At 35.2% G+C, this 12,311-nt stretch overlaps 1 protein-coding gene across 1 annotated transcript in view; it reads left to right on the top strand.

Moving 5' to 3' along the window:
* LOC114479154 (DNA ligase 1-like) overlaps positions 1-5,866 on the top strand; it is an 83,909-nt gene extending 78,043 nt beyond the window's left edge. Inside the window, exons 26-27 of the mRNA XM_028472679.1 lie at positions 1,803-1,895; positions 5,673-5,866. Coding sequence (XP_028328480.1) covers positions 1,803-1,895; positions 5,673-5,747 — 168 coding nt within the window. The 3' untranslated portion in view covers positions 5,748-5,866. The remainder of the gene's footprint in view (positions 1-1,802; positions 1,896-5,672) is intronic.
* Positions 5,867-12,311: the final 6,445 nt, after the last annotated feature.

A 12,311-nucleotide genomic window follows, 5' to 3' on the forward strand; every position in this document is an offset into this window, starting at 1 on the left:
TTAATAATGAACAAATTAAAGAGCAGCTCTATGCGACGGGGCTCTATATTAGCGCTTTGAGTGTCTATGATAAAGCACTATATAAAAATCCAGTGCATCATTATTATTATTATTATTGTGGTATTTCACTTGCATTTGTGCACATGGGTGAAAACCAATGTGCACTATTTAGGTCGGTAACTAATAAAGTACAGGATTTGGTATCCATCACGAACCGATTTTGGGATTATTTCATTATTTAAAATCTTCCCTCTTAGAGGTCATTTCCTCTTATTTGTGCCTCTGACCCAAACTTACATTTATTTCTAGCTGCCAATCTTAATGTAGCTTCATTATGATCTCACATTTTAATATCGATGGAATGTGTATGATTTGTATCCAATAAGCCGGTGCAGGCATCGATTGGTTTGTCCTGCCGTCTGTCAACACGAGCACCGCTCAGGAAAATTAGCCATCGTCCTCGTTAGTCCTCGTTCCTTTAAGGGTCCACCTGTCAATGTTGACCTTCACTATATGCTCTCATTTTCTTTTTTTTATTGATTGGTTCACTTTGAATCACTCAGGTTGTTGTGTTCACTTCAAAATGCAATTTTTTTTTTACTTTGTTGGTGCATTATTTTTTTTTTGTGCTGCACTTGCATTAATGTCCCAAATGTAATTTTGTTGACCTGAATTCCATCTTAATAAGGACATGAGGACATCCTGAGTAGGATGACAGGCCATTAGAGTGATGTACAGAGACTGTCAATCACAGGCAGTCATTTGGTATCTCCTGGTCCACACACACACACACACACACACACTGAAGGTGGTTGAACACAGACATGAACATTGAAGAACAGTCATGTGGAGACAGGACCATCTATAAGGGGGAATAAAGGGGCGAGAGTTTTTGGGGTCCATCCATAAAGTCAGTAAAATGATGGTCCACTGTTCTATGAATCTGTGATAACTACATTTATTTATTTATCTGAATAATATCCACTGTTATCCAGGAACTTTATTATTATTTGGGCCATAGTATGTAGTCATATTAAAGATGTAAATCCTTGTTTTATTTAGAAATAAAATGTGTTAAAAGTGACCAAAAATGTTAGAAAAGGTGGTGAAAAGAGGTTAAAAGTGACAATAATGGTCAATATATGAAACATTAGGTGGAAAAAGTGGTGGAAAGGGTTTATAAGTGCTGAAAATGTCTTGAAAGTGAATAAAATGTGCAGAAAAGTTTTAAAATTTGATGGAGAAGTGGAAGAAATGGGAGTAAAGAAGCAAAAATGCATTAAAAGGATAAAAAAATATGGCAATAAAATTAGATGAAAATAGGTTAAAATTTGACAAATTTGGCTTAGTTACAGAAAAAGCATAAAAATAGGCCCAAATTGTTCAGAAAATATTCTGTTTCTTGAAGCCAAATGGGGTCCTGACCCCAAGGTTGAGAACCCTTGCTTTACCCAGGGGCCACAGAAAGATGATCTGAAAATACTTGTTCAATTGAAATCTATTTGAAGTCAAAAGATGTTTTAAGGGAAATATCGTTTGACTTTAACATGTATTATTCAGATTGATCTGCTTTATAAAATAACTGATTAACGGTCATGGTTTCCTCTACCAGTGTCACACAGTGATACAGGACGTGCTAAAAAACAACCAAAGGCTTCCTTTCAAACTAATATGATGACAATGCATATCTAAAGGTTGTGGTCATTTAGAAAAGGTTTTTTTTTTTTATTCATTGCATGCGGTTTGAAGGTTAAAAGAAGAATTGTTTGCTAAAAGTGTTTGTGCACTGCATCTGTCCTCAGGTGGATCCAGTCAAGGGTATTTCTCTGAGGTTCCCACGCTTCCTCAGAATCAGAGATGACAAAAAACCAGAAGACGCGACGAGCAGCGCTCAGGTAAAGATCAGAACACGTCTACCAACGTGCACACAGTTCTGTGATGTGCAACAAAGGGCTGATGCATCACACCATCATCATCATTATCACGGTGCTAAAGGTTTACTGTTACACATACAACAATGAACTCTGTTTTATCCTGCTGGCTGCTTTACGCTGGTAAAGCAGCCATATGATGTGTTCCCTCAGGGCTTTGCTCATGGGTCAAAGGCAGTGGATTTAAGACTCCAGGCCATGATTTTTAACGTCCGATAGAGACGTGTGAAATAGATTAGCATCACTGTCACAGATATGTTCAAACACATGGAACTGACGCACAAAATTTGTGAAATAAATCACTAAATCTTCCTTTTTATGCAGAATATAGCGATTAAATTTCTTTTTCTGTGATTCATGAGCAAAGGTTTTTTTTTAATGGCTAAACTACACTTGTTTGTATTAGGGTGGGTCAGAAAACTTGGTTAAATCGATTTATCGAATTTGTAGGTAAAAACAAATTTTATTTTGCAAATTCAATTATTAGTATTATTATTATTATTATTATTTTTTTTTTTACATTTTTCTAATTATTTTTTGCCCTACCACTTTTTCGCGTTCCGTCCTTGTGGGTTACCGTAGCGCAATGTGAGCCCTCCCCCTCTATGTTTACATGTGTTTACACTTTGAGTAGGTTATATGTTTAATTATTTATTTGCACTATGCTGAGATACTAAGGGAAGTTTATATATATATATATATATATACTGTATATAATTGTAATGTTATATGTTATAAAATATGTAGTTATGTGATTTCCTAATCAGAAAATTTAAGCTACTGTGAGGTTCCTCTTGCACTTTTGCTTAAACCTGAGTTAAAGCTTGATATAGTTAAATCACAGAGAATCATTTACTATTTATTTTAGGATTGTTCTATGCAGATTATTTTTTAGGCAAAATTGCCCAGCCCTAGTTTGTATCAATGTGTTTTAGTGCTGAGGTGATGAATGGTTGATTATTCATCAAACTGACGTGTAGAAGTCGGAATATGAAGCATCTATTTTGCTTGTTGAGCACCTTTTGGATCACTCAAAAACATAATGTAAATGTTGATAATATAATATTGCACAGCTGGAGTTATTTTAGACTATCAAGTAGTGTTAATTTTGTTATGGTTTTTGTCTACTATATTTTTTTAAGTGACAACAACCAAACTGACTAATTAATTGAATGAAATGTATATAAAAAAAAATCTATAGTACTATATACTAATAAACGCTAAATTATAATGTTCATATGGGACGAAATCCAATCAGAACTAAGTTTATTATCAAAACTGCTTTTGTTACGTAGAAGGTGGGACAGGACTTAATATCATCTCTTATCAGGTGGATAAATGGTAATTGATGCTTTTTTTAATAAACACATGCTTTTATTTTAGTCGACTATATCTGTAACAGCTTTGTGTGTGCGTGTGCGTGTGTGTGTGTGTTTAAAAAAAGCTCTAAAAAATTCAGTTTCAACTTTGAAATGAGTTTCAGTTGGACTTTTTCGTGCAGTTTGTGCCGTTTTCATTATATTTCATGACCTTGTGTGATTCAAAGAGAAAACCTGCCAGGAAAAGGTAGATCAGTGTTTTTCTTTTTTTTATTTTTTTTTTAATCAGGGTTTTTGTGACTCCATGTGGGGTCGCCTGAAATGTCTAGTAATTGATTAAAAAAAATTATAATGCTGATTTAAATGATATATTTCGTATTATTATCATTTTTCAAATTAAAACACCACACACAGTATTAAACAACTCCAACGAATACTTGCACTTCCTCAAATATAAATGTAGTTTAAAAAATATATAGTATAAACATTTAATAATTAAACAATCATACAAATATACTGTTATATAATATAATATACTATTTTTGTTTGCAATCTTAAACAACTGTATTATATACTTTAACTTCCTCAAATATAAATGTAGTTTAGAAATAATACAGTATAAACATTAACTAGCTACTTAAATATTAAATAATATACTATAGATATATATATTATTTTTTTTATTATTATCATTTTTCAAATTAGAACACCACACACAATCTTAAACAACTGTATTATGTACTTTCATTTCCTCAAATATAAATGTAGTTTAAAAAATACAGTATAAACATTAACTAATTAAATAGCTAAGTAACTACTTAAATAGTGTACTGTATGCATATATATGTAATTGTTATTCTTTTTCAAAGTAAAGCACAATCTTAAACATCTGTATTATATACTTTCACTTCCTCAAATATAAATAAATCTAGTAAAAAAAGAAAATACAGTATAAGCATATCTGAGCTGGTTTATTACTACACTATTGTGCGCCTCGTAACATTATTATTATGACAAACATGATCAATAAGTAAATTATCTGGGGTCGCCAGTAATTAGTGATTAAATGGAGTCACGACTCAAAAAACGGTTTTGCACCACTAAAGTAAATTATTGTTTGCTGTTACTATGTACATTGTATTTATTAGATAAGTCATTCTAACATTTAGCCCAGAGTGACCTTTCTCTGAGTATTTCCAGGAAATTAGTTAACTTCTTGAAAAGTGACACAACAATTTTTAGTCTAAAAAAATACAGTAGCCAAAAATTAATTATGCTAACAGATGCTCAAATATCTTTATTACCTGACACAAAGCACCTAAACGTCTGCTTTTAGCCTTCAACAAACAAAGTCGTTAATTACACCTGTGATCAGCAGATACATCCCCCTCCTGTTTGTGTGTTTACAATAATAATAGAAATGAATGTGTTTGGAAACAGATGCTTAGACACCAAATACAGTATTTCAGAAATGATGCTGCGGTTGGGTTGCAGCTCATTTAATGCTAATTCTGCTGTCACGGAGGATGTTGTCGATAATCAACGCTAATTTAATTACAATAACAATTAAAATGACATTAGTGCTTGGAAATGCTTCCCATTCCAAACGCGATGGGGTTTATCTCGTGAAGGCAAAAAAAATAATAAATAATTTCATTGGTTAAAAAAAACAACCATATTCATAGTCCATAGTCATATTTGGTCAGTTTAAAGGCCAGTCATTGCGTTTCCTGTTTAACATTTTTTTTTTTTTTTTTTTTTTTTTTTTGGACTAATTTCCTTAGATGTAGAACATTTGATTGAGCAGCTGCCATCAAACATCAGTGCATCAGTTTAACGGCTCAGTTAAACATTTTTAATAAGGCCACTTTTTTAAACGTTTTACCTGAGCTCCAGTGTAGCGTGGGAAGGACTAATCCTTTTTATATGTGAGTTTATATCAACTTCACTGCCAACCATCTGCCCTCCATCATGGAAACACGTGCGTATTACGGGGACACACACACACACACACCCATTAGAGCAGAGCACGGTAGCACATACTTTAAATTAGACTTGACCTCATTTAAGTCGCTATGGAATTAGGAGAACATGAACCCATTGGACAGAGTATCATGATGCTCAATCCACTGCTCTGGTAGTTATGCTGCAGATTGTGGGCGGGGCTTCTGTTCACATATTATTCATGGTCCTGGTACCCACTCCCCCCCACCTTCCCCCACAGGCACCGATGAGCTCCAGTAAGCACAACCCCAGTCTCCCAGTCAGCAGCTGCGAGTCGCTGACATCAAAGCTCCAGATATGAATAATCAAAGTGATATTTTTAGCTTTTCTGCTTCACGTTCCTGACCTGACTTCATGATCTTCTCCCTTTTTTACTCTTTCGACCACTTTCTGTCTTTCTTTCTCTTTCTTTCCGCAGATTGCTGATTTGTACAAAAAGCAGCAGCAGATTCAGAACCAGGGGGAGAAAACGGACCTGGAGGACTACTACTAATTATCTTTAGTCATCAGGAAAAGAAGAGAATGAGATTTTCAATGGGATTGTAAATAGCTACTTTCTTTGTGTACTGTTGATTGAAATAAAGGCCCTGCCCACTTTTTAGCAGCCTATAATTTGTGTTGCATCTCCTTCCTAGACTGATTGTGTTTGATAGCCAAACTGTTTTGTGCTCCAGTGAATACTAATGACTCAGCATAACTCAGCACTCGGGTCTTACTTCCAGGTCAAATCTTGATTGTTTTTGTGTATTTAGATTCACGACGTGACGACAGATCAGTGATAATTTAGACTAAAAACTTCAGTTTTCCTCGATTACATTTTTTTAAGAGACAATAACAAGACTGATAATTAAAAACAAAAAAAAAACGTGGATGAAAACAATATCAAACTGATTATTTTTTCATTAACTAATAAAAACTAAATTATAGTTTTGCCACGTGGGATTAAAAACAGTCATGAATCATGAACATGTGATCATGTAGTCTTAAACATTGATGACATCTAATCCGTCTGTGTTTATTTACAAACATTAACACCATCCAATGGCAGGTTGACCGATGGTAAATGAATCTTTACAATAAAAAGCAAAACTCTTCTCTATATCGGGGGTTCTCAACCTTGGGGTTGGGATCCTTATTTGGGGTCGTAAGATACTGGGAGAGGGTCGTCAGATGCCTTCAAGAATATTTTCTGAACAGTTTGAGCCCATTTTTGTTTATTGTTACCTTTTTTCTGCAACTCCACCATACTCACCATATTTTAACTTATTTTGTCATATTTTTCTCCTTTTAATGCGTTTTTGTTACATTTCTTCTATTTCTTTATCAAGTTTCAATGCCTTTTCTGCACATTTCTTCCACTTTCAAGACATTTTTGGCACTTATAAACCCTTTCCACCTAATGTCACATATGTTGACCTATTATTGTCACTTTTAACTTCTTTTCACCATATTTCATGCTTATTTTTGCAAATTTAACCACATTCACAATTCATCGTACCCATTATCTGCCAGTTTAAACTAATTGTTTCAATATTGACACTTTGAACCCTTTTGTCAGTTTTTGGCCATTCTAATTTGCAACTTTTAACTAATTTCTGTGGTTTTTAAAATCCCATTTCACCACCTCTTCCACCATTTTTGGTCACTTTTAACCCATTTAATATCTGAATAAAACAAGGATTTACATCTTTAAGATGACTATATACTATGGCCCAAATAATAATAAACTTCCTGGATAACTGGATATTATTCAGTTAATTAAATAAATGTGGTTATCACAGTTTTTTAGAACAATGGACCATCATTTTGTTGACTTTATGAATGGGCTGAAAAGGTTAAAGGTGCAGTCCGCGACTCTCAGATCCCTCTCTCTCCCTCCCTCCATGCTACTTTCTTGCTCTGCCTCCAAACTTTCCAAAGTCCCTCCTTCAGAGGAGCTAACAAGCTAACGTTAGCCAGACAGCGACATCATAGTAATATAACATGCTCTGTTAAAAACATATTACTGCAACGCTTCTCTCTCTCAATGTGCCACACTTAAGCAACAGCAACACTTGTCACTCACAGCAGCCCACATGGAGGCTGCTGCACACACACAACACATGCACGGGACTCAATGAGTGTGTTTTTTTACACAAACTACTAGTTTCACGTAAAGCTGTCCTTACATAGTGACAGCTTTAGCAAATATGACAAAAAGTCACTTTTATAAGAGGTGCAGACTGCACCTTTAAGAACCTCTGCTCTATATTATTGTCGACTATATCTTACAGATTTAGTCAACTAAAATCTTAACGCCATTTATTTGATTAAAACTGAAATGGTCCTGATGACTAATTTTTAACTAAAACTAAGTTGAGTTTTTGTCCAAAAACTGGGATTAAAACAGAACAAACACTGGTTTTGGTGATTTTATGTATGTGCTTGGAAAAGGAAAGAAAGTAGTTTCAAGGTTTCCTTAAGTGGGGTGAAAAGAGTTTGTTGCTGACATTTGCTCAAACAGCAGGACAAAAGAAACATCACAGCTTGTATTGCATGATGGGAACGCCTGTCCAGCCTGAATCTGTCACACTATTGAAGGCACAGAGGAGCGGCTGGGAATTGTTTAGAAGCACAGACGGTGGTTACGACTTTCGAGGAGCATTGAGTCCATTTGAGTGGAGATGGTAGCTCTGGGCCGACAGATTTAACCACTACTCTGGGTTTATTTATGTTTGTGAACTCCAAATCTCCTTCAACGTAAAGTGGAGTAAATGTGTGGAAGTATTTACTTGACAATAATTAATGCACTATTGGTTTGGCCTGGAGCATCAGACAAGTACATCAGAGCTCTGTTAAAACAGCAGAAGAGCTTCAGTGTTTGGAAACTTGCTTTTGTCTCTTTAGGTGTCAGCAGTAGACCAGCCTTTAACCTTTAAAATGCTGATCAATATCTATGAAACATCATGTCTGATTTTAGCTTTATTGCACACTATGCATATGAAGCTGACGGAGTCACACATCAGTAATAAAGCAGCAGAAGATGTTTTTAGTGGTTGGAATAGCTTTTATTCTTCAACACAAGCCTTATCTCTATTTTATTGGGCTAAAAGCAGGAAAGTGATTTTTTATTATTATTGTTTTTTTTTTAACCAGTTATATTTAGCTTTCTTGAAGAAAAAACAAATACGTGTAAAAACATCTTAAAGACAAACATCAACAGACTACGTCCATGTGTTTTCATTTAAACTGCATGAATATTTATTATTTTGTATTTTCTGCTAAGCATTTTGGCCGCTTTAGCACCAAACAGGGAGGGCAACTTTATTTATTTATGGCATTTTAAAGTAGGTTATATCAAAATATATAGAAGAATAAGAAACAAAAATAAATCACCATAAAGGCAGAATAACTGGATTAAGTAGTTAGAGGTAAAATGTAATGTAATGCTATCCTTAAAACATAGCGTAAAATAGGTTTGCTACATGTAACTAGCTTCAAAAGTTCCTCAATTTACAACAAATTCATTGACTTATATTTTCACTGGAGTGCATTTTTTCTGGAGTTTTTTTTTTTTTTGTTTTGTTTGTTAACAGTATTACATAAAACGTACAAAACAGATTTTAACAAAATTGTAACCAAAGTTAGACCTTAAACCATGGAAAATTCCACCAAATTTTGGAAGGGATACGGATCAATAAACTGATTCTGCATCAGTATAAAAAAATAAAATAAAAAACTACCTCTCTCATCACTGGCAAAATTTAAAAATCCACTTTTTTCAAGGAGACTCAAAGCATGTTACATTCACACCAGTCACATCAGTGGGGGCACAGCCACAGCTTCCCTGGGGCATACTGACACAAGCGTGGCTGCCATTTCCCGCCTACGGCCCCTCTGACCACCACCAACATTCATGCATAAATCATACCCATTCATACGAGGCAATGTGGATAAAGTGCCTTGCCCAAGGACACGACGACAGTGACTTGGATAGAGCGAGATTTGAACCTTTGGTTTCTGGACGACCAGAGCCACGGTCGCCCTTTTAAAGTGTGAGTCATCATGGTACCATGATGAGGATCACTGATCCAGATACCAGTTTGCGCTCTCTGAGTGCTTGTGTTTTACAGTGCGAACTGCCTCAAATACTGTATATTTAGTCATATTTAAGTAGCTTCATTTACAACAAATAGGGTCGGGGACAACGCGTCAATGTAATCGATGACGTCGACGCAAAATGTGCACGCCGATGCGTCATCCGACCAAAACAAAGATGGCGGCGCCGGAGAATAACTAGGAGTGTCTCCTCCGAGTTTCAAAAGTGCAGAGCAGTGAAGACGCACTCGTTCGTCAAAGGCAGTTGTTTCCCCGTAACCCTCGTCCTTTATTCCGGGTGTGACCGGACGCCAGCGCGTCGATGCGACAAAGAGGAAACCCCCGCCGTGACATCAGCGGCACACACACACAATAAAAGAACACATTTACACACCACTGTGATATCTTAGTAGTCCGTTCTGATTTGTAAATTAAACACAATGTATGATTGCTGTACACATAGGCATCTATTGGAGTTTTTCGCGGCTCATGACCATGGGGGACAGGGCTTTTGAAGCTGCCGCTCCTCGTCTGTGGAACGCCCTTCCTGACCACCTTAGGTCTCCACAGACGGTGGATGCTTTTAAAAAAGGACTAAAGACCTTCCTTTTTAAAAAAAACCTGTAGCTAATTTTAACTTGTCCTGCTTTTATTGTTGTATTGTATTGTATTTTTATCCTGTTTTACTATGTAGCACTTTGAGATTTAATTTGAAATGTAAATAAATAAATTATATTATAAATAAAATTCATTATTATTATTATTATTATTATTATTATTATTATTTTTCCTTTGCAGTCTGACCTTTTATTTTTCCCTTAAACGTCCTCATGGACAACACACACACAGGCACATGCACGCAATTCTTAAGGTAAAAGAAAAGTCATTTTAATGCTTCTTCTGACTCTAAATGCATTATTTTGAACTTATATAGTCTTACTTGAACTTTATTTTGTAATTTTGTGTTGAAGAGCAATAAATATATATCGCAATGTTAAGGAATTCATGTTTTTATTTTTTTGTTTTTGTTTAAATTGTATAAATTATAAATTATAAATTACTTTTGGTCAATTAATAGGGAGATAATCAATAATCGAGTCGAATCGAATCGAACTGGAAAAATGAATGGTTAGATTAATCTATTAAAAAAATCATCGTTTATCTCAGCCCTAACAACAATTTTTTTTTTGACCACTCTTTGCTACATCGTCCTGGTGCTTATCAGATCAGTCATCTAAACAAACCACGTTTATTCAGTCATGACTCTATTTGAATAACATTCCCCCTGAACCGGTTGTTAAAACCAACATTCCCCTCCCACCAGTGTTTAAAACCCAAGGCATACAGTGGGTTGCGATGATGAAACAGAATATTAAAATACAAGTATGGTAAAGTGTTGTGGCTGAATGTGGAAGGACAAGTGAAGCGTCATCCAATGGGACTCAGTCTCATCCGCAGGGACAGAGAGAGCAGGAACTCTCCTAATGGGACGTTTCCCACCAGGGCACCACCCACCCATGGGCAAAGACTAGGGATGTAACGATTAATCGTAAGGCAGTTAAAAATCGATTCATAGGTATCACGGTTCACATCGATGCTCTGAAAGTTTAATCGCAGTATCTTTTTTAAACAGCAGAGGGCGCTATATATCCTTTAGCACCGAAAGAATATCTGTAAATTACGTGAATATCTGTAAAAGTCACGTTTTTCTATTAGCTCTTTGTGCTAGCATAGCTTCTCTTCTTCACTGCAAGGATATCTGCATGCCAACCGACCACTGGGTTACCAGCGCCCTCTGCTGGTCCAAACAAATATGACGTAAATACAGTGCAGACTGTTTTGTTTTTTTTGTAAGTCCAATTGTTAAGGCACAAAATACATTTTAAGTTGCACTTTTAAAAAGAAAAAGAACTATTATGCAGTTTTGCATTGTTTACTATAGAACAAGAATTTAAATAAATAGGCTTCTTCTTCATTTGTATTATTTTTTTTATTTATTTCATTCAAGATTTATTTTTAGTTAAATTGCATTGTTTTGAATAGTTTATCAAGGGATTCTTTTGACAATTAAATATAAAAGGAAAATAGTACAGTATTTTCTAGTTTTTTTTCCCCAAAAAAAATAAAGGAATATTTGTCTACAGTCCCATTTTGTAAAATAAATCGCGAGAGAATCGTATCGTGAACCCAGTATCGTGAATCGAATCATATCGGGAGTTGAGTGAATCGTTACATCTCTAGCAAAGACACTATCAGAGCTTCAATTCTTTAAGCATGATACAGTCCCCTCCAAAAGTATTGGAACGGCAAGGTCAATTCTTTTGTTTTTGTTGTATACATTTGTTGAAGACGTTTGGGTTTCAGATCGAAACATGAATACGAGACAGAAGTTCATAATTCATGGTATTTACATCTCGATGTGTTAAACAACTCAGGACAAAGCACCTTTTGTTTGAACCCACCCACTTTTCAAGTGAGCACACCCGTGGTGTGGGACCAAGACTGACCCTTGTATCATTTTCATCATCATAGATATGATTCTCATTTTTAACTAAAAAAATAAACATTATAAAACCTCATATTTTTAATGCTTTCTTTTGTTAATCTCCCACTGTCTCTCTCACAAGTACCCCCTGTAGTGCCTTTGCGTACCCCCGTTTATGAAACACTGGCTTCTTGGAGCTTTCTGACAATAACAAACTCTTACAACAATGTCCATTGATTGTAGAAATGTAACAAATGACTATACTTCTTTTAAAACCTTCTTATGTACAAGTAAAATGACTGATTTAGACATACACTCAAAAAAGTACAAGTATCCATAAAAGCAGTAATCCCTTACTTTCACCTCTGGTTGGCCCAGTACATCATTAATATGTTACTGGTGCTGTGTGTGTTTCTATCCTCAGGAGAAAATATTCAGTAACACTTTACTTGAAGTTTTATACTTAAGGCTGACATAACGCTGTCATTAGCATGA

This window comes from Gouania willdenowi, chromosome 17, assembly GCF_900634775.1.
Source record: "Gouania willdenowi chromosome 17, fGouWil2.1, whole genome shotgun sequence".
Classification (NCBI taxonomy): Eukaryota; Metazoa; Chordata; class Actinopteri; order Blenniiformes; family Gobiesocidae; genus Gouania; species Gouania willdenowi.